Source organism: Papio anubis, chromosome 9, assembly GCF_008728515.1.
Source record: "Papio anubis isolate 15944 chromosome 9, Panubis1.0, whole genome shotgun sequence".
In the NCBI taxonomy this organism is placed as follows: Eukaryota; Metazoa; Chordata; class Mammalia; order Primates; family Cercopithecidae; genus Papio; species Papio anubis.
The window spans coordinates 48,732,928-48,751,398 of NC_044984.1; the positions used below are offsets into that span (position 1 = coordinate 48,732,928).

General features: G+C 54.3%; 1 protein-coding gene and 1 long non-coding RNA gene across 2 annotated transcripts; one reads left to right on the top strand and one right to left on the bottom strand.

Moving 5' to 3' along the window:
• Window positions 1-1,026: 1,026 nt before the first annotated feature.
• LOC116268877 lies at window positions 1,027-5,450 on the bottom strand. Its single transcript, XR_004176075.1, has 3 exons — window positions 5,364-5,450; window positions 4,855-4,974; window positions 1,027-4,041 (listed from the first exon to the last, which is right to left on the bottom strand). It is a non-coding gene; the product is annotated as an uncharacterized LOC116268877 (long non-coding RNA).
• On the top strand, window positions 5,000-10,164 carry HOXC10 (homeobox C10). Its single transcript, XM_009180865.3, has 2 exons — window positions 5,000-5,898; window positions 9,051-10,164. Exons 1-2 carry the CDS (start codon window positions 5,151-5,153, stop codon window positions 9,326-9,328), a joined length of 1,026 nt encoding a protein of 341 aa, XP_009179129.1. The 5' UTR covers window positions 5,000-5,150; the 3' UTR covers window positions 9,329-10,164.
• Window positions 10,165-18,471: the final 8,307 nt, after the last annotated feature.

The window sequence follows — 18,471 nt, forward strand, 5'->3', positions numbered from 1 at the left end:
AGGTCAGGACAAAGATGGGACAACTTCTCCAAAGGCAGGCCTGGTAGACAAGCCTCCTTTGGGGTGATGGAAGTGAAAATACATGACCTCTGAATCCTGGCACTTGAAGAAGCCATCAGCATTAGTGTGGATGTGCCCCAGAATCCGATTTTTCCTCCCTCTAATGGCGACTGCTGAGGCCTGGCTGCTGGCGGCTGGCAGCCCTACACTTCGCCTTGTGAGGAGGAGCTGAGCTAAGGCCGTGGGCGGGAGAAGGTCAACTCCAAGCCTTAGCAGCTGGGCTAGGGAGGTACGCGACTGAGCCTGGTGCTGTCCCCCTCACTAAGCCCAGCACACCAGAGAAAAATAAGAAAGGCTAGGAAAGAAAGTCAGGGGGAAAGAAATAATTGGAGAGAGAAAAGAGCAAAGAATGAATTGTATAATAAAGAAAGAAGGAAATGAGGAAATGGGAGAAATAAGGAAGACAATTAGAAAGGATTGGAAAAAGAAGAAAAGAATATATTACAGGCAGAAAGGAGGAAAAAGAAAACCAGAAAGAAGCAAATAAAGAGAAAAGCGAAGGATGAAACAAGAAGGAAAGAAAGAAGAGAAGAAAAGAAAAAAAGAAAAATAGAAAAGAAAGGAAAGGAAGGCAAACAGAGATCTTTGAAAAGGAATTTAACCGGTAAGAAAGGATCGGTGTTTTTCTCCGAAGCAAACCAGCCTAACCACAGCCCCGACTCTAGCTGGAAACCTGACTTACTGGGGGCAACTTAGAAGCAAACCACTAAAGTGGGGAGCAGGGCCTGCCTAAGACATCCTCCCACCCATCTCCTCCCCACAAAGCTTCTCTCCGAGGTGTCTTCGGTCTGGTTTCAATTCAGGGGACAAAATTAAATAACTGGCCAGCTTCGGCAGGGCCAGGAAGCAGTCAGACTGGTACGGGTTATCAAAATTTGGGATTCGGAGATCTCAGACAGCACTTTGGGTAAAAGTGAATATTTGTGGCTGTGTACACATATTTCAGTGCAAGTTAGACACGTGTATAGATGCTGAACTCCATAGCATCTGTGTGCAAGTGTGTACAATGTCAAGATGTGACAGTTTCTGCTGGCCGAGCTATCCCGAGGGCTGTGAGGTCCAGAGTAGACCAGAGGCCCCGCTAAGCGTCCTCAGCCTCCTACCTTCCTCTAGTACCTGTTTGAAAATCTTTTTCTTTTCTGGGTCTCTGGGCATTCCGAATTTTGCCTGGAATTTCCCTGCTTCCAATTCAGCTGGGGCAGAGCCTGGTGTTAGTGAAGAAGAAAAGCAAATCTTTTCTTTAAGTTTTGGGAAGAGAAGGATTTATCTCGGCCTCCAAAGCAAGAGGAAAAAACCTGCAATCTCTGGTGTGATTCTGTTTTCTCTTTGCTTAGAAAGATTTCAATACACATATTTTATTTTTATTTTATTATTTAACCCAAAAGGGAAAGACATTCTTCCTTTTTCACTTCATCTTCAGAATTTCTCAGTTGACTTTCTTAACCTCTTGGGGAAACTCCGATAATTTTTGCTGGAGAAACCAGGGTGCTTCTGGGGTGTGTTGAGGGCTACAGCCAGGAAAGCAACCAAGGTTCCTTTTTTGTTCATTGAGCATATTTTCCTTCTTCTGCTTTCACGTGGGGACCCCTAGCGCCCCAGCCCTTGGGCTGCCCTGTGGAACCCGCTGGATCCTCCCAGAGTATTCACAGAGCTCCTGAACCCTCCTCCTCTGCACTGCTCACAGCCCCACAGGCAGAAGGAGGCCCAGCCCCGTCCTTGCTGCCTTTCCAGGATCTGGGTACCCGGGAAGGGAGAAAGGGGTCAAGGCACTGGCCCTGGATGGGATTTGTCAGGTCGTATGCACAGCCTGGCCCCACTGTGGGCTGCAGCCCCTGGATTTTCATGTTCCCAAGTTAAGGTAAGAAGGGGGAGCCCCAGACTTAGGCATAGGCATAGGTCTCTCGGCACCCTCGGAAAGTTGGGGAAATTGATTAAAAAGAGTCCATTTGTGGATGATTCTAGCAACACAGGCCTTCCCTGGATCCTAATCCAGTTGCCAAGGGCACAGGCTGAAGGGTCTTGGTCCTGTGGGGCAGGGCGGTAGGTGCCTGGCAGTGGCGGCAGGCGGGGTGGCTGTGGCGGCCCGCATGCCTTTGAACGCCAGGCCTGGACAATAGGACGGAAACAGCCTTTGCTCGTGGCCTCAGGAAAGATCGAGCCCAAGGGGGCAGGGCTGAGACCCAGGCCCCCACAAATGCTCCCTTCGCCAGTCTCAAACACTCACTTTTTCCTTCCTTTTACCTCCACTGAAGCAGAATCCCAAAGTCTGTGAAAACCCAAGTTATTCAGGTCTGCGTCGTCCGAGCGGGCTCAGTTTAACAGCTCCGGGTTTTCGTTTATATTGCGTAATTAGAGGCAAACATTTGTCCCACCGGGGGTCCCACTTAGGCTGAGGAATTTGATTTCTTTTTTCATTAATGGGCCGTGTTTATCATACTTCTAATTATTTCAACTTTAAACACTATTCGTTCTTGTGAGGAGGCGGGAGTCGAGGCGGGAGGCTCCTCCCCGGAGTATTATTTTCATTAATGACGGCGAGCGACTCTGTCCTCTCCCTTGGCTAAGGTGAGAGGTGGGCTTGGAAAGAGGTTGGGTGGTGGGGCCCCTGAAGCCGATGACTCTGCTCCCTGTCTGCTGGTTCCCCAGGCTAGGCCTTGCGGCTTGTCTGAAGTTTATCTCCTTCACCCTTTGCTGCCGACTGCTTCACCCCCTCCCAAGCTGTGCTCAAACCCTTTGCGGTTCTTCCCTGGAAAACTTTCTCTGATCCCAGCCTGGCCTGGCCTGGGCAGACGCTCGGGTAGCGCTGTCCTGGCCCCCAGCTACTAACACCTAGAGGAAAAAACAGAAAAGGCTGAGGTGGCCAAGGGGCACTTGGCCGTGGGGAAAAGGACGCACCAGACTCCAAAATGGGGGGTAAGGGTAGGGAACTGGAACGCTAAATTCCTGGGAAAAGCACACCAGGCAGGAAAATAAAGGAGACGTGAAAGAGGGGGGAGGGAACCCCCAAAGCCATATAATTCTCAATTGCTTTGGTATTTAATTTCATCGTCCCATAAATGAGGAAATATCAGTTCCCATACTAAATTTTTATCCCTGACTGATAAATATGACGGGAAATTTTCGTTGGGTCCTCGTAAAAGGGAACGGTTTCGATCAAACTGGTGGGGAAAGACTAATGCAGATAATACAAACAGAGTGGCCATAAAGTCTCGCCCGTTTCCCGCGGGATGGGCGGTGGGACAAATGGCTCCCTGGATTGACTGCTGCCCGGACTGTCCCAAGTCTGGGGCCTAAACAGCCTAACCTTGCCCTGGATAACCCCTATGCTGAGGCCACGGTGACCCTGCAAATGAAAACACAAAACCATTTCAAATCTCCCCTGGCCGGTCATGCAAGCAAATCATACACTACATATTTCCTTCCAGTTTTCCGGAGGTTCAGGAACCCCTGCGTCTTCTCTCTCCACCCCTGGATAGGGAAATTCGGAGGATTTCTTTCTGTGGTCTTCTAGCCGCAGCGGGCTTGGGCCTCCCTAGAAGCGGTCTAGCCTCCTCACTCCTCCACGCCAGGGCGCTGGACTCCAGTCCTTTCCCCGACAACCTCCAGCCCTTCGAAAAGTCTGAACCCCAGGCTCTGTCCAGGGAAAAATGTAGGGCGACCGGAAAGACAAGTTGTTCTCCAGATTCCGTTTCCTGAGGAAGGGGTGGAGAGTTTAGTTCGCTTTGGAAGAAGGCGATGGAAAAACGGAAATAACTATTTGAAAAATACGGTTCCCCTTATTTCTTCCTTTTATTTAAAAACAACCACAAAAATAGACTGGTCTGTCTTCTTTCAAACATGCTCCCAGCCCATGCGCTCTGTAAAGGACGCCTCTCTGGGTCGGGTTTTGTTGTGTCTTGTGTGCTGGTTCCCGTGTCATACGTGACTTCTCCAAAGTGACCGAGGCTCCGCAGGTTCCCTCTTTCTTTCCCGGAATATTCCCTGTTTTAGTGGGGGCAAGGTCAAGCGGAAAGAGAGGGCCGCCAGGGCCTGAAGTAAAGTAGCAGAACCGGCTCCAAGGCCAAAGCCTTGTGGGCCCCTGAGATGGTGACCCAGGAGCCGCCCACCCTGCTAGGCCCAGGCCGCAGCTCTCGGGTCGGGGATCGGGTGCCTCTGGTCTCTGGCTTCCACTTTCTCCTACGCCGCGTCCATTCGGAACCTCCTTTTCCGAACAGCCATGAAGTGACCATGACCCCCTCCCTGGCCCACCCTAGAGGCTGGAGATTCCCCGTCAACCCCCACAGGGAACTTGCAACTCCACCAACCTCCAGCGCCGCGGCCCCCAAACTTCCAGCCCCGAGGGCCAAGTCCGGAGAAAAGAGGAGGCAGGAGAGCAGAAACTTTAGTCCTGTTTGGGATTCCTTAACTTTTTTTCCCCTTTCTCTGCTCATCAGATCCCCCCACTCCCCCCACAAAAAAAACCTCACCCCACTCCCATCCCCAAGGGAAGAAGCGGGAGCCGGGGCCGGGGAGGTGAAAAGGGGAGATGAAGAGTGGGGAGAAGTACCTGATTCGTGTCTCGACCTTTTAATTTGAATTTGACTGTTTTGAGCCCCGGGTAGCCTCGCTCTCTCCCTCTCTCCCGCATTTTCCCCCTCTCCGCCCCCTTCTCCCCAGGAGTTACAGGCTGGTTACTGGATAAACAAACCCCACTCTTTCCAGAACCCTCACCCCCATCCCCCTCCACCCCCCTACCGCCCCTGCAGCCCGGGGGTCGCTTCCTTTGTTCGCCGGGAAGGGCTCCGGTGCCCCTACCCCGAGGCAGCTGCTAGGTGGCGCTGTTACTCCACTCTGCGCGCTCCGCCTGCCGACAACTTGACCCCGCTGACGTCACGGCCGTCTGAATCATCAAGGCCATTTTCAAATCCCATTGGTCTAGCCGTCACATGGTGAGAACCGAATGCGCGGATAATTATGGAGCTGATATTTCCCCCCCTCCCCTTCTTTTTCCTCCCTCCCCTCCAACCGCGCCCCCCCTCCCGGATGGGGGAAAAAAAAGATGTCAGCTCCTCCGCTGTAGTATTGCTCCTTAAAAACCCCTCTCTCTGAAAATGACATGCCCTCGCAATGTAACTCCGAACTCGTACGCGGAGCCCTTGGCTGCGCCCGGCGGAGGAGAGCGCTATAGCCGGAGCGCAGGCATGTATACGCAGTCTGGGAGTGACTTCAACTGCGGGGTGATGAGGGGCTGCGGGCTCGCGCCCTCGCTCTCCAAGAGGGACGAGGGCGGCAGTCCCAGCCTCCTCAACACCTATCCGTCCTACCTCTCGCAGCTGGACTCCTGGGGCGACCCCAAAGCCGCCTATCGCCTGGAACAACCTGTTGGCAGACCGCTGTCCTCCTGCTCCTACCCACCTAGTGTCAAGGAGGAGAATGTCTGCTGCATGTACAGCGCAGAGAAGCGGGCGAAAAGTGGCCCCGAGGCAGCTCTCTACTCCCACCCCCTGCCGGAGTCCTGCCTTGGGGAGCACGAAGTACCCGTGCCCAGCTACTACCGCGCCAGCCCGAGCTACTCCGCGCTGGACAAGACGCCCCACTGTTCCGGGGCCAACGACTTCGAAGCCCCTTTCGAGCAGCGGGCCAGTCTCAACCCGCGCGCCGAACATCTGGAATCGCCTCAGCTGGGCGGCAAAGTGAGTTTCCCTGAGACCCCCAAGTCCGACAACCAGACCCCTAGCCCCAATGAGATCAAGACGGAGCAGAGCCTGGCGGGCCCTAAAGGCAGCCCCTCGGAAAGCGAAAAGGAGAGGGCTAAAACTGCCGACTCCAGCCCAGACACCTCGGATAACGAAGCGAAAGGTAAGGCCGCCTGGGCCGCGGGCGCTACTGGGACGTTCCGGCACTTGGTCTTCGCGGCCGGGGGAGGCGGGCAGGGGAGAGGGTTGGGCCCAGGAGGCCCCAGACCATTTCGGGAATGCGACCCTGGCTTGCGGCTAGTGTCTGCTGAGCTCCAGGCTGATGGCGCGTCACTTAGCTGGGGAAGGTAAGCGGCGACGTGGAGGTGTCTGCCCGGCCTCGGCCATGGGTGCTAAGGCGGGGGCGGTGCGCACCGCGGGCAGCCTGCAGGCGCAGTGTGCTGCCCCGGACGGGTGGCTGCTCCCAGGCGCGTGCTGGCTGTGGTATGCTTTCTCAATGCTGGTGTCCTGGGGAGCTGATGTCCCCCAGCTCAGGTCAGGGGCTTGCAAAAAGCCTAAAATGGCGATCTTGGGCCAGGGACTAGGGAAGCTGGGGAGATGGGGGGGTTCTCTTTACTGCGTTTTCCCAGTTGAAAATTGTTTCCTGCGAAACGCGATTTGTTGTTTGTGGGTCTGATCTGTGCGTGCGGCTTGGGCTCCTGCGGCTTTTGGCTCGGCCGGGGGCCTTGGGCAGCGAGGCTGGGGCCGGAAGAGGTGGAGGTGAAGGGCTGCCGGCCACGGCCCTCCCTCCTCCAGATGCCTGGCTTGGATGGCGTTGGAACAGGGTATTTGGAATGTTGTAAGTTTTCTGTTTCCTCTTTTAATTTTTTCTTTTCCATTTTTTCTAGTTAAATTATCTTTTTTCATTGGTTTCCAAAAGCAGCTTACAAATGAGTGGTTGGGAAATTTCTGTGTGCGTGGCAAGAGGTTTTCTCCTGAAAGGGAATGTGGCTTTGGTTGGATTTCACTGTAATTTGGGTTAAGAGAAAGCCCAGCCAGAGTTCAAGCTCAGAGTTCAAGATTCATTTCTGCTGTAGGAGCTGGAGGCCTTGAGGATCTTTCTCTGATACTTGGGGAAAGAATGTGGAGGAAACGGGAGCAGGGGAGGGAAGCTGAGGGGAACGACTTTTCCTGAAAAGTTGTAGCAAAGAGCCTCAGAAAAAGGCCCAACCAACGGGGAAGAATAAACCTGCTCCCCACAACACCGGCTAATGGTGACAGAATATAAGGGGCTCATTGGGTATAGAGGCAGATGAAATATTGAGACTGGAGCAGGCTAGGGGCGGCCTGGATCTCCTGGTGCTTTGTATATGGACGCGACGCACACGCATGCCTACGGGCGACCTGTGCCACACTCACACACATCCGTATTGCATGCTTCTTGCACACTCACACATGCCACTCACACATGCACGGGTACTCTTTTGGCGGGCAAGGGCAGAGCCTCATCCTCTTGGGTCTGCAAAGGTGGCCTTGGCAAATCATCCCCATAGAGACACTGACTGGAAGATGAGCACTGGTGTGTTCATGAGGGGGAAAGTGAGGCGCCTACAGCCTGGAAGCCTTTACTGTGGCACGTGTGCAGTGTGAAGGTTTAATCTTATACCCTCTCTACTGACCCTGAGCTTGGTTAGGGAGAGATTTGAGGCAGGAAAAGCTGCATTCTAGCCCCACCAAAAGCAAAGTCAAGGTTAACAAGTTCACCTCTTAACTCGACCTGCACCCATTCCCATAGGCTCTCCTTTTTCTCTAGCTGTCCCCACAGCAACCTAATCCCTCCCACCCCAAGGAATCCCTCTTACCCTGTACCCTGTCTGTGTCCTTCTTTCCCCTCCTCCTATTTTGATGTCTCCACCAGTCCAGAGGCAAGAGAGCTTTTGGCTAAACTTCCCCATTTATAATTTATCTTGTCCCCCCACCCCACCAAACCTAACAACCTCAGTAAGAAAATAAACAGGACATGGTTACATGTGGAGAGCCTGTAAACAATCTGGCAAGAGGCTGCAGGTGCAGAGACAGGAGAGAAAATTCGAAACATTCAGATTTTTTAGACTGCAGCCTCAAGTTTGCCTTTTTTGTGTGTTTTCTGGTTCCTCTTAGGCCCCCGCCCCACCCCACCCCCATCAAGATAAGATCCAGGAATCTGGCAGTCTGATTTGGAGTAGGGAGGAGAGAGAGCTCAGAGCCATCAGCAGAGTCCTTTGCTGGGTGTCCTCTCAGGTCTTTGGACTCTGTGTTTTGCCCTTAAAAAGATGGCCAGGTTCCCTTCTGCTGCTTGAGAAGCAGGGCTGGTCCATTTCAGCAAAAATGTGTGTCAGGGAGAGAGGCTGTCAATAAGATCATGGGAAATGCACAGTATTCTATAGTATCTCCTTACATAAATAGACACATGTACATATCTGTGTGTGTGTACTTACATGTATAGGTGTGTGTATCTCTACAGGTATACATGTGTACTTGCAGGCATATACATCTACGTATGCACAGACTGGGCAGGGGGTTTCTAGGAGGCTGCATTTCCTCAGGATATGTCTCTCCCTTGAGCTTAGGTCCTTTGACCAGGAAAGTTGTTTGAGGACCCTTTAGGATACCCCAGCTCTGTTGTCCCTGACCTCTGCTGCTCTCACAAGCTCCCCCGCCTCAGCTACACATACCTGGGGGAAATTATTAAGAGAGGAAGAGATGGCAATGGGAGACCTAAGGGAGCAGAGTCACTTTGTGGCAGCTCAGGTTGGGATAAGAGCTGGGAGTCCAGTGCAGGGACCACTGCAATGGCCTCTGGCCACAGATCCTAGAACAAAGTCCCTCCACCAAGTTGAAACAGGTCAAAGTTCTCTGGGAATTTCTCTGGGCTGTGGGTGGACTCTGCTCTGGTCTGGGGCCTGGAAAATGCTTTTCCTTCTGGTTGGATTTTTCCAGAGCTAGAATGGAACAGAGAGAAGGGGGGACCTGGCAAGATGTAGGGAATCTGCCAGGGTCAGCCAGCTGGGGGAAAGCGAGGGTACTCAGGATCTTTTAGATTAAGGTGGACTTGGGTAATTTAAATTTAATAAACGCTTGGAGGCAAGAACTTCCTCCCTTTATCTCCCTAAGTCTAAGCCCCAAAGAAATTGTAAGAACCCTGAACCTAAGAGGAGCCCACCGGCCAGGCCCCTAGGGCAAGAGCAGCTCCCCTATGCTCCCTCAGCCACCCCACAGCAGGCTGGCAAAGGCTGCAGCGCTGAGAGGGTTTTCGACTTCGAGGGATACTTATGCAAATAATGTTATTTTTAACAGAGGAGATAAAGGCAGAAAACACCACAGGAAATTGGCTGACAGCAAAGAGCGGAAGGAAGAAGAGGTGCCCCTATACTAAACACCAGACGCTGGAATTGGAGAAAGAATTTCTGTTCAATATGTATTTGACGCGAGAGCGCCGCCTGGAGATTAGCAAGACCATTAACCTTACAGACAGACAAGTCAAAATCTGGTTTCAAAATCGCAGAATGAAACTCAAGAAAATGAACCGAGAGAATCGGATCCGGGAACTGACCTCCAATTTTAATTTCACCTGAGCTCGAGGCCTCTCCTCCTCCCTTCCCCCGCCTTCCTTTCCCCGCCCCTCCTCCCTTTGTGCCTGGTGATATATTTTTTTTCCCTCCCTGAGTATAAATGCAACGCGCCTGCAAAAAAGGCAAAGACCTCAGACTCTCCTTCCAAGAGACCTATGGTTCGTGCTGCGAAGATGCTTCCACTTAAAGCATGAGAAATGGGGTGCCGGGGTGTGGGGTGTGGTGTGTGCCCTCATAGATGGGGGTGGGAGTGTGGCTGGTGTGTGTGTCAAACCCTCACTCACCCACGCACTCACACATAGCATTCTGTTCTCCATGCAAAGTTAAGATCGAATCCACCCGCTTGTAGGGGAAAAAGAGGAAAAAATTAACCAGAGAGGGTCTGTAATCTCGCAGAGCACAGGCAGAATCGTTCCTTCCTTGCTGCATTTCCTCCTTAGACTAATAGACGTTTTGGAAAGTTCGGCTAGTGTTCATGTGTTTGCTGTAGCACCCAGAGCCTCCACCAAACCCTCTCCGTGTCTTTACCTCCCAGTCGCTCTAAGAATCTGCTTGAAGTCTCGTATTTGTACTGCTTTCTGCTTTTCTCTCACCCCTCCCAGCACCCCCACATCCCCCATCTATTAACATCTCAGAAATTTCATCCAGAGGAACAAAAAAATTAAAAATAGAACATAGCAAAGCAAAAACAGAATGCCCCCCCCCCCCAATATTGCCCTGTTCCTGTCTGGGAGTTGTGTTATTTAAAGATGTTCTGTATGTTGTATCTTTTGCATGTAGCTTCCTTAATGGAGAAAAAAAATCCTAATAAATTTCCAGAATCATAATCCTCAAACGGATGGTTTTTTGGTTTTAGTGATTTTTAGCGACACCCCCTCCCCCGAAGAGGCTGAGTGTGTGGATGTGTGTGTTTTGTGTTTGACTCATCTCCTAGAGCCTTTCTAGAACGTCTCTTGGCGGGTTTAATGTAAGTGAGAGACCATAACGTTGATTTAAATATTATCCAGGTGACCACAATAAGTCAAGGTCATAAAACAGTAATGTCAGGACGGTCTTGGTGCGCGCGAGAGGTGGATTTTATGATCTGCAAATATAATGTGGTGCTGCAGTAAAAGATGCATTTAAAGGTGACTGGAGGAGGGAAAGAGGCAGAGAGCAAACTGCAATCTTGAGGAGCAGACGGATCTGATTGCCTGGGGTGCTGGGCTGGGCGCACCCCACTGCTGCTGGGGGTCACCCAAAGAGCCCCCCACCCATCCAAGGAAAGGAATAAACTTAACCACTGGAGGGGCATGAGGAGCTCAGCCCCCCCAACCTCAACAGCAGCTAACAGAAACGCCAAGAGCAGCAGGAGGAGGCAGCGACAAGGTAAGAGAAGCGGTTTCTTGTTCTTTTCTTGGCGGTGGAGTGGGGACGAGCAGTGTCCCCAGGTGCCCGGCATCCAGCGGACAGAGCCTGGAGGAAGGTGTTTAGGGCATCTGTGCTTGCCGAGAATCCAGGCTTTCCTTGTGGCCGCTGGCAGCGGAGGGCAGCGACTGGGAGCTCCCTCTCCTCCCCTCCCCGGCCCATTGCCGTGGGAGTTCCACGGTTAAAGGGATAAATTGATGGTTTTTGGCTTCTTTATGTTTTCGGGCACTCTGGGTCTCCTCGAGGTCGACACTCTGGTCTAGGTGTTGCTCAGTCTGGTCGTCTGTTGGTGGGGGAGGGGGAGTACAGCGGGTTGAAGCTTGAAGCTTAGGTTTTCCTGCTTTTCGCTGGTTTGGGTGTGAGCCTCGTCCAGCCTCTTGTTCCCTGTGCTCCCTGGCTGTAGGGTTTTGCCAGGCAAGTGGCCTGATTGGAAGTGGCTCCAGAGCACAGGGCTATGATTCAGCCACCCACATTCGCTGAGAAGCCTAAACCGAGCTGAGAGGGAGAGGATCAGAAGGAGTCTAGGAGAAAAGAGCAGGAGAGCCAGATGGACAAGAGAGGGGACCCAGCTCCAGAGTGGAAGGAAGATCCAGCTTCCCCCAGGGCCAGGGACACATGCAAGGGAATAGCTCCACTGCGGTGCTGGGGGTGGGGCCGGGATTTGGCGGCCAGCGGTCCCATTTCACTAGATTTTTCCTGAGCGATTTGCTTAGACCAGAAACTAATGAAGGCAGTCAGACTCCCTACCCACCCAGCAACCCAAAGTCTACTCTCTAGTCCTTAGGGAGGTTGTGGGGGCGGAAAGGGGGACGGGGCTGAATTTCTTCCTTCCCCAACCCCCTTCCCTTCTCCTCCGGATAGATGCAAAGCTGAATCTCCCGCCCTGCTCGCTCAGCTGATCTGTGGCTTAGGTAGTTTCATGTTGTTGGGATTGAGTTTTGAACTCGGCAACAAGAAACTGCCTGAGTTACATCAGTCGGTTTTCGTCGAGGGCCCCAACCCACCTCTCCCACTCCTACCTTCCCAGTGGGACTGCCCCCCTGCCCCCTCCCAGATAGGGCAAAGTGGGTGCAGACCAAGGAGGGCAAGCTGTGAGTGGGGTTGCAGAACAAGTCTGGAGAACCCTGCTTTATGCCGTCCTCTCCTCAACCTGTCCCAATCCCTGTAACTAAGGGAGAGGAGTTTTTCCTGCAGCTATTGTCTCCTGGGTCCAGCTGATGGAGACAGACAAAGAGGGTCCAGCCAATTCCAAGGAAATTCAGGAGTTTGAGTAAGAGGTGGCCTGGCGGGCGAGCTCAGTTGGGCAGCAGGGTGGGGCAGAATCATTAGCAGAGAGAGGAGACAGAAAGAGAAGAGGGTCTCCGGAATGGTTAGCCTCTCCCACCTACCACCTCCAGTTGACTGGGGCTCAAGAATCCCCTTAGAAAAGTAGGGTACCTGGAGGTTCCAAGAGTTGGGGAACTCTGAGTGCCAGCCCAGCCATTTCCCCTTCCCCTTCTATAGCTCCATCTCCAGGGGAAGGACATGTTTGGGGTGTTGGTAGGTTAGAGAAAAGCCATCAAGTCCAAGTAGAACCCCTCACACACGCACACGCAACTGGGAAACATCAGGGCAAAAACCTGACTCTGGTCTCTGTTTAGTCGTCTGTGGCCCGTAGGCCTCGGTCTCTGTGACTGTAACTGTCAGGCTGTCTTTGCACTATGTGGAAACGTATGGGTGAACAGAGGCTGCCCGTGACCACCATTGCTATGTTGGTGGAAAGGTTGTTGGCTGATGCCAGGGGGAGGAGGGGAAGAGAATGGGGTAGAGGAAAATCTGAGCCCTGTGAAACTTTGCAAAGGTTCCTCTAGTCCTTTCCCCCTCTGGTTCTTCGATTCTGCCCCCGGTTGCTACAGAGAAAGTTCTCAAAAGAGGTTTCTTTGCCTGCCTGCTGGCGGAGTGGGGTGGGGGGGATAAATGGGGGAGGGGTTAAGGAGACTGAGGAGATACACCCCTGTTCTCAGAGATACTGGGGAATAGAAGCCAAAAGAAGGTCAGGTTCTTGGTTCTCTTACTGTGAAATTATTATGATTATTAAAATATTATAAACTTCTAAACAGGGAAACAACATTATGTCCCCGTAACAAAATATATACAGAGTTCTATATTCTCACAGTCATCTGCTGGGAGGGATATATGTGACCTTGTATGAGTGTAGGCTCTGTGTCTGTCTGTTTCCCCCAGGCTCTCTTAAATACCCTGCATGTATTTATACACACACACATTTATTTTCCCCTCTCTTTTATGCAAACATATTTATTTTGACTGCTAAGGAAGCTGGAGGAGAAAATGAGAATAGAGTTTCTTGTCTCTCTAGCTGAATTGTTGGTCTGTCTATCCCCCATCCCTTTGTGGGGGAAAAAATTTCTTCTCTTGGAGAGAAGTATTCAAACCTCTCTATGGCTCCCAGGGAAATGGGGAAGTTTCCAGAGAGGCAGGCCAGCTGGTGGGAGGCAGGCAAGGGATTCCCCTAGTTTGGGGGCTCCTAGCAGCCTTTGAGTCTTCAGGCTGCCCCAGGCACACAGTCAGTTGGGGTAAAGGGTATCCCAGGCAGGGACTGGGTGCTCAGGAGCATTTGGCTTAGAGATAGAGTCCCTGATGGGCCGAAATTCACCAATGAACGACTTCTGTGATTTGGGTCTCTGTGCCCCCATTTCCGTTTCAGAGCTGTTGAGCTTATGTGTGGGAGGTCATAGAGCCAGGGGTTAAGGTGTCTCCTCCCCAAATCCAGAGAAATGGAGCGAGGTCTCATAGGGCCAAGGTGAGGGCCAGTCTGGTGGTCAGAGTCCATCCCCGGCCGGAGGCCGTGGATCATGGCTAAGGCGATGGTAATTATTTATTCGCTTCGCTGGAAGGGAGTCTTCAGAAGGAACAGCGTGAAGAGAAGAGAAAAAAATTACCTCTCTCGTCTGCTGATATTAAGATGGATTTTTATTTCTTAAAGGACCCTCCCCGCCGAGAGCGCATAAGCGTAAACTTAATATATGCTCCTCAGCCCAACTCCAGAAATCGCAATAAAAGTTAAAACCTCCCCTACTGGTTTTTTTTAATTATGATATGGGAAAGAGGAGCAGGATTTATAGAGCTGAACTCTCAGTGTGTGAGTGTTTGAGACTTGCGAGAGGAGGAAAAGGCAAGAGCTCGCCAAGGCGAGCCTTGGTCTCTGAGATGTCTCGTCTGCTGCTGGGGCTCCGGCTCAGCCTGACAGATCCGCTGTGGCCTCTCTGGGACCTCGCCCCGACCCACGGCCTGGCTTCGGCTCGGAGATGCAGCCCTTCCCGAGAACAGGTGAAGGCGGCGGCGGCAGCGGGGACTGGGGGCTGCGGGCGGCAACGCCAGGGCTCAGGGCTTTGTGTGGGTTGCGCAGGGGGCGAGGTTCGAAGTCCTGGGCCGGGCCGCAGCCCGAGTGTGGCCCGGACGGCTGCGTGGCCAGGAGGGGTGCCCAGGCAGGGCGCAAGAGCACCGGCAAGGTGGATTGTGTATGGACTTTGGCCGCAGACAGAGCAGAGCGGGCTCCCAGGCTGTGGCCGGCGGCGAGGCGGGCAACCGGATGTTGAGTCTGTAGAAAGGACCTTGAGGTCCGCTGGGTGTTTGGGCTGCCGTGGGGGCGGCGGCCCAGAGTGTGGAGCACGCGGCGCACCGGGCGCGGCGGTCGGCGTGGGCGAGGCAGCAGGCCCTGCACACCTCTGCAGCTGCCGGGCTGAGTCCGGGACGTCTGAACTGAGGCCGACCAATGGTCACAGCATGAAAAATAAATGCAATGGACGGTCTTTCTTTCTTTTCTTTTCCACGTAAGAGGTCCTTTCTTTTTTCTCTCTTTCGGAGATACCTGGATTTGGTCCAGAGCAGGTTGCCCGCGGGAGGGCCCCGCGAGCGGCAGCGCGCGAGGGAGGGAGAGAGAGGGAGGGCGAGAAGGAAGGAGGGAGGGAAGGAGGGCGGGCGGCGGCGGCCGTGGTGGCCGGGGCTTCCCTCCCCAGGCGGGAGGCGGCTGTCCTGCATCTATGGCCGTGGGGAGCGGAGGAGCAGGTAACGAAGGCGCTTCCGAAGCGGGATTGGACCAAACCAGAGGGACCGAGTCTTCTGGGTCTCTCTGCCTGAGGCCCTGGAGGGAGAGAAGGTAGGGAGATCGGCGCCCGCCGGGCCTGGCAAAGAGGCCTCGGGAAATGTTGAACCTGTATGTGATCTCAGGCTCACACTCATGTTGTGGGTCTGTCTGCCTCAGGAGACGCGGTTTGCCTTTCTGTCTGAGACGCCCCAAACCCTGAGCTCTCCTTCCCAAGGCTGGAAAAAAAAATCGGGAAAAACGGCGGAATTTGCACTTTCATTCATTGGGTTCTCTGCAACTCAGCGGGGCTGGTTAAGGCGCCCCCAAGTTGGAAGGGCGCTTTGCTTCTGTTTCCTGGATGCAGAGTCCTCTGACTCCCTCTGCCACGGGCTGAGTTTCCGGCTCCAGGTTCGCGTGTCGCCCTGAGGTTTGAGGCCAGACAGCTCGCAGTCGGGCAAGGAGGGCGGGGGAGAGACGAGCGGCTCTGGCCCCTTAATTGTACTTCGGACCCGTATTGTCTCTCCTTTCGCCACCTCCGCTTCCTCAGTCTGGGCTCCAAAGTCACTGCAAATTTCCTTGCGACACATACATCACACAAAAGATCAGGTAACAAGGCGCTCAGGGCCATTGGGGCTCCGGGCAGGGCAGGGAGCGGCTCTAGCTCTGGGGCGGCTCCCCCTCCAGCCACTCCCAGGCTGGAAAACCAGACCATGTTGGGGGAGCCGGAAATAGCCCCGTTTGCTGCGGAGCGGCAGGGCGGGGGCGCCGGCGGGAATGCAGGCCCGGCAGGCCGTGGCGTTGAGAGGGCCACGTTCACAGGCCCTGAGGATTTCACTCCTGCTGGGCTTGGGGACCTGACTCCTGGCGTGTAGGGATCCCAGATACCCACCTGGGGTGGGGGCAGGACGCGGGTCTCCTCGCGGCAGGCCAAGAGAACTCAGTTTCTGCTTCCAGCGCAGGCCTTAGCTAGGAGGAGTTGTGTGTGGGTGTGTTTTTCCCAACAAAGAGGGATCAGGAGAGAGAAGGGGGGAAAGTAGAGGGGAACCGGGGAGGGGGCGGGGAGGGGGAGAGGGCAGTGGAGAGGTGAAATGAGCCCATTTCAGGGGGAGAAGGAAAATGAAAGCAAATGGAGTACGGCCTTCTCCGCGCAGGGCGGGTGCTGACGAGCCGGGAGCGGGCTCCCTGCCTGCGGCAGCCGGGATGGCCCGCTGGGGGCACGGGAGAAAGCCTGTTTTAAATTTAATCCGAACTTGACGGTGTGGATTGAACCGGAGGGAATTTAAATCACTAAAAGGAAGGCGCGGGGCAGGGGGAGGGGACGACTCTAACCTGTCTATCTTTCTGCCTGTCCTTCCCACGGTGCTAGTTTGGTTATGGCCGCAGCTGCCCAGGTTTCAGGTGATGGAATAAGGGTGCCCCTCCCCCTCAGGGGTCTCTCCTGTGCCCAGTGAAGTCTTTAGGGGGTAGGAAGGAACTGTAAGAACAGAGCGAATGCACAGCTGCGAGCTAAAGCTGGGGTTTCCCCCTCCCCAATAAGAACTCCCAGTGGCCCCCAGTCCCTGGGTTTGCCCCAATGGTGCTGAGGAAAATTGAAGGGAGTGTGTGGGTGAGGGGGAGTCTGGAGTATGGCAGAAGATTCAGAAGGAGTAACTGAACCCCAGGAAGACAGACCTTCCTTCTTGGTGCCCCCATATCCTTTGTGCCCCGCCCCCCGCACCCACAAACCTGGATTTGAGGGAAATCTGCAGGTCCGCTTCAAAGCCCTGGTTTGCCACCCACCCCCCTCCAAATGTGGAGAATGGGGGCTACAGGCCACATGCAGCTGTGGACCTGCGGAACCTCCGCCCAGTGGACTCCGGGACTCCCAGCCTCTTCTAGCCCCCCTCCCCAAGGCCGCCTCTCTTCGAAAGGCGCAGGGAAAATGAGGCATTGGCTGGGAAGGGGCTGTGGGCGAGGCCTGCTTCCTGATCCGCAGTCGTGCCTGCCTCTGTGTGGGAAGAGTTCGGAGTTCATACTCCCGGGAAAAAAAACAAAATAAAATAAAGGAAAGCGACAGTCTCCTTGGTTTCACAGGGGATTTCACGGCAGCAGGGATCCCGCCAGTGATCCTCACTGCCCGCTGCTGCCGCCTCCGCAGAGTGGGCAGGCAGGGTGCGCAGGCAGCTCAAGAGTTGAAAAGAAGGCGGTGTTCAAAGAGGGTAGGAGAGAAGGGGGCGTCTCTTTACCGCCCCGATGTCTATTTGAGGAACTTTCCCAAATAGCAGAGGCCCATAGGGGAGGCTCCTTAGGGACTCTTTCCTCCAGGAAAGCTGAGGCTGGGGCAGCTGGCCTTGTCGCCAGGAGAACACGCAAAGGAGGAGCAGGCGTGAAACCTCTTTCCTCTTCTGTTTCTTCGCTCCTTGACTAGAGCAGGGCTCAGCCCCCAGTCGCCTGAGCGGCTGTCTGGGCCAATATGGGGTTCTATATCCCGGAGGCCTAGTGTACCCACCCGAGCAAGTCTCCTGGGAGGGGCAGGAGAGGAGGCCTCTTCCGCCTTTGTGTCCAGACAGAAGTGGCTGCCGCGCCCGGAGCCGGTCCCGCGGCAAAGGCCCGGCAAGCCTGCGGGCTGCACAATGCCACGGCTGCTCCGCCAGCTCGCCCCTGCCCCGTCCTGCCTGCGTACGGCCGCCCTTCCTCCGCCTCCCTCTCTGCACGCCTGCCTTTCCCGGCTCTCCTATCTCTTTTCGTCTTGCCTTCCTTCTTTAATTCTCCCCCTTTTTTCTCTTTATTCTAATGCTCCGTTTCCTTCTTTCCTCTCTTGGGCCTGGCTCCGTGTTTCAGTTGGTCTGTCCCAGGCTGTCTCGCGTTCAGTCTCTCAGACTCTGTCCCCTGATGTCCTCTTGGTCGCAGTCTGGCCCCGGGCCCCGCTGAGGGCTAAATGTCTCTGCTCATCGCTGCCAGCAGCCGCCCAACAGCCGGGCGGGGTCCTCAGCCACTCTGGGCTGGGGGAGGTGCTGGCTGCACTGGGGTTTTGGAGAAAGCCTCGGCAGGGGTACTGGAACCTCCTGTCTTTTCCTTGAACTAGTGAGGGAGATTTTTTGATTGACAGCTAACCCAACTCCATCAAGGCCAAAGAGATATTCTGTTTCTTCTTGTAAGTTGGGTTTCCCAGCTCAGTCCAGCTCAAGGGAGGGGAAGACAGTGGCGCCAAGGAGCTGAACCCCCAAGTAGCCTCTCCCCAACCAAACACATCCTTCATCCTCCCCCATGCGTTGAAATCCCAGCCTCGTTAAACCGCCCCGCTAGACCGAAAAGGAAAAGGAAAGAACGGGAGAGGGGGAGGAGCAGAGACTTGGGAGTGGGCCTATGGAGCTGGGGTCGGTGCTGCCAGCTGCAGCTGTCTCCCCCCAACTTTCCTCCCCCGCAACACACATACTATACACACTCTCCCCAGCCCTTCTCCACCCCACAGGAGAAAGATCCACAGAGATGCAGGAGAAAACTAGCCCCCGCCCCCACCCCTGGCATTTGGTCCCCTCCTGGGGACAGGAGAGGGAAAGAAGGGCAGGCGTGGCTGGGTCTGGGAAGACTCCTACCCTGCTGCCTCCAGAGCCTGCATCTCAGCCTCAGCTCCTGCCTATTTTCCCTGGCCACAGACTGGGACTCTTCCTTTCTG

What these genes read in the sequence shown, in the direction of transcription:
- HOXC10 (XM_009180865.3), top strand. Translation starts at nt 5,151, where the DNA reads ATGACATGCCCTCGCAATGTAACTCCGAACTCGTACGCGGAGCCCTTG. An exon ending in CTCGGATAACGAAGCGAAAG is followed by an intron (nt 5,899 to 9,050) that starts GTAAGGCCGCCT and finishes TATTTTTAACAG; the next exon opens with AGGAGATAAAGGCAGAAAAC.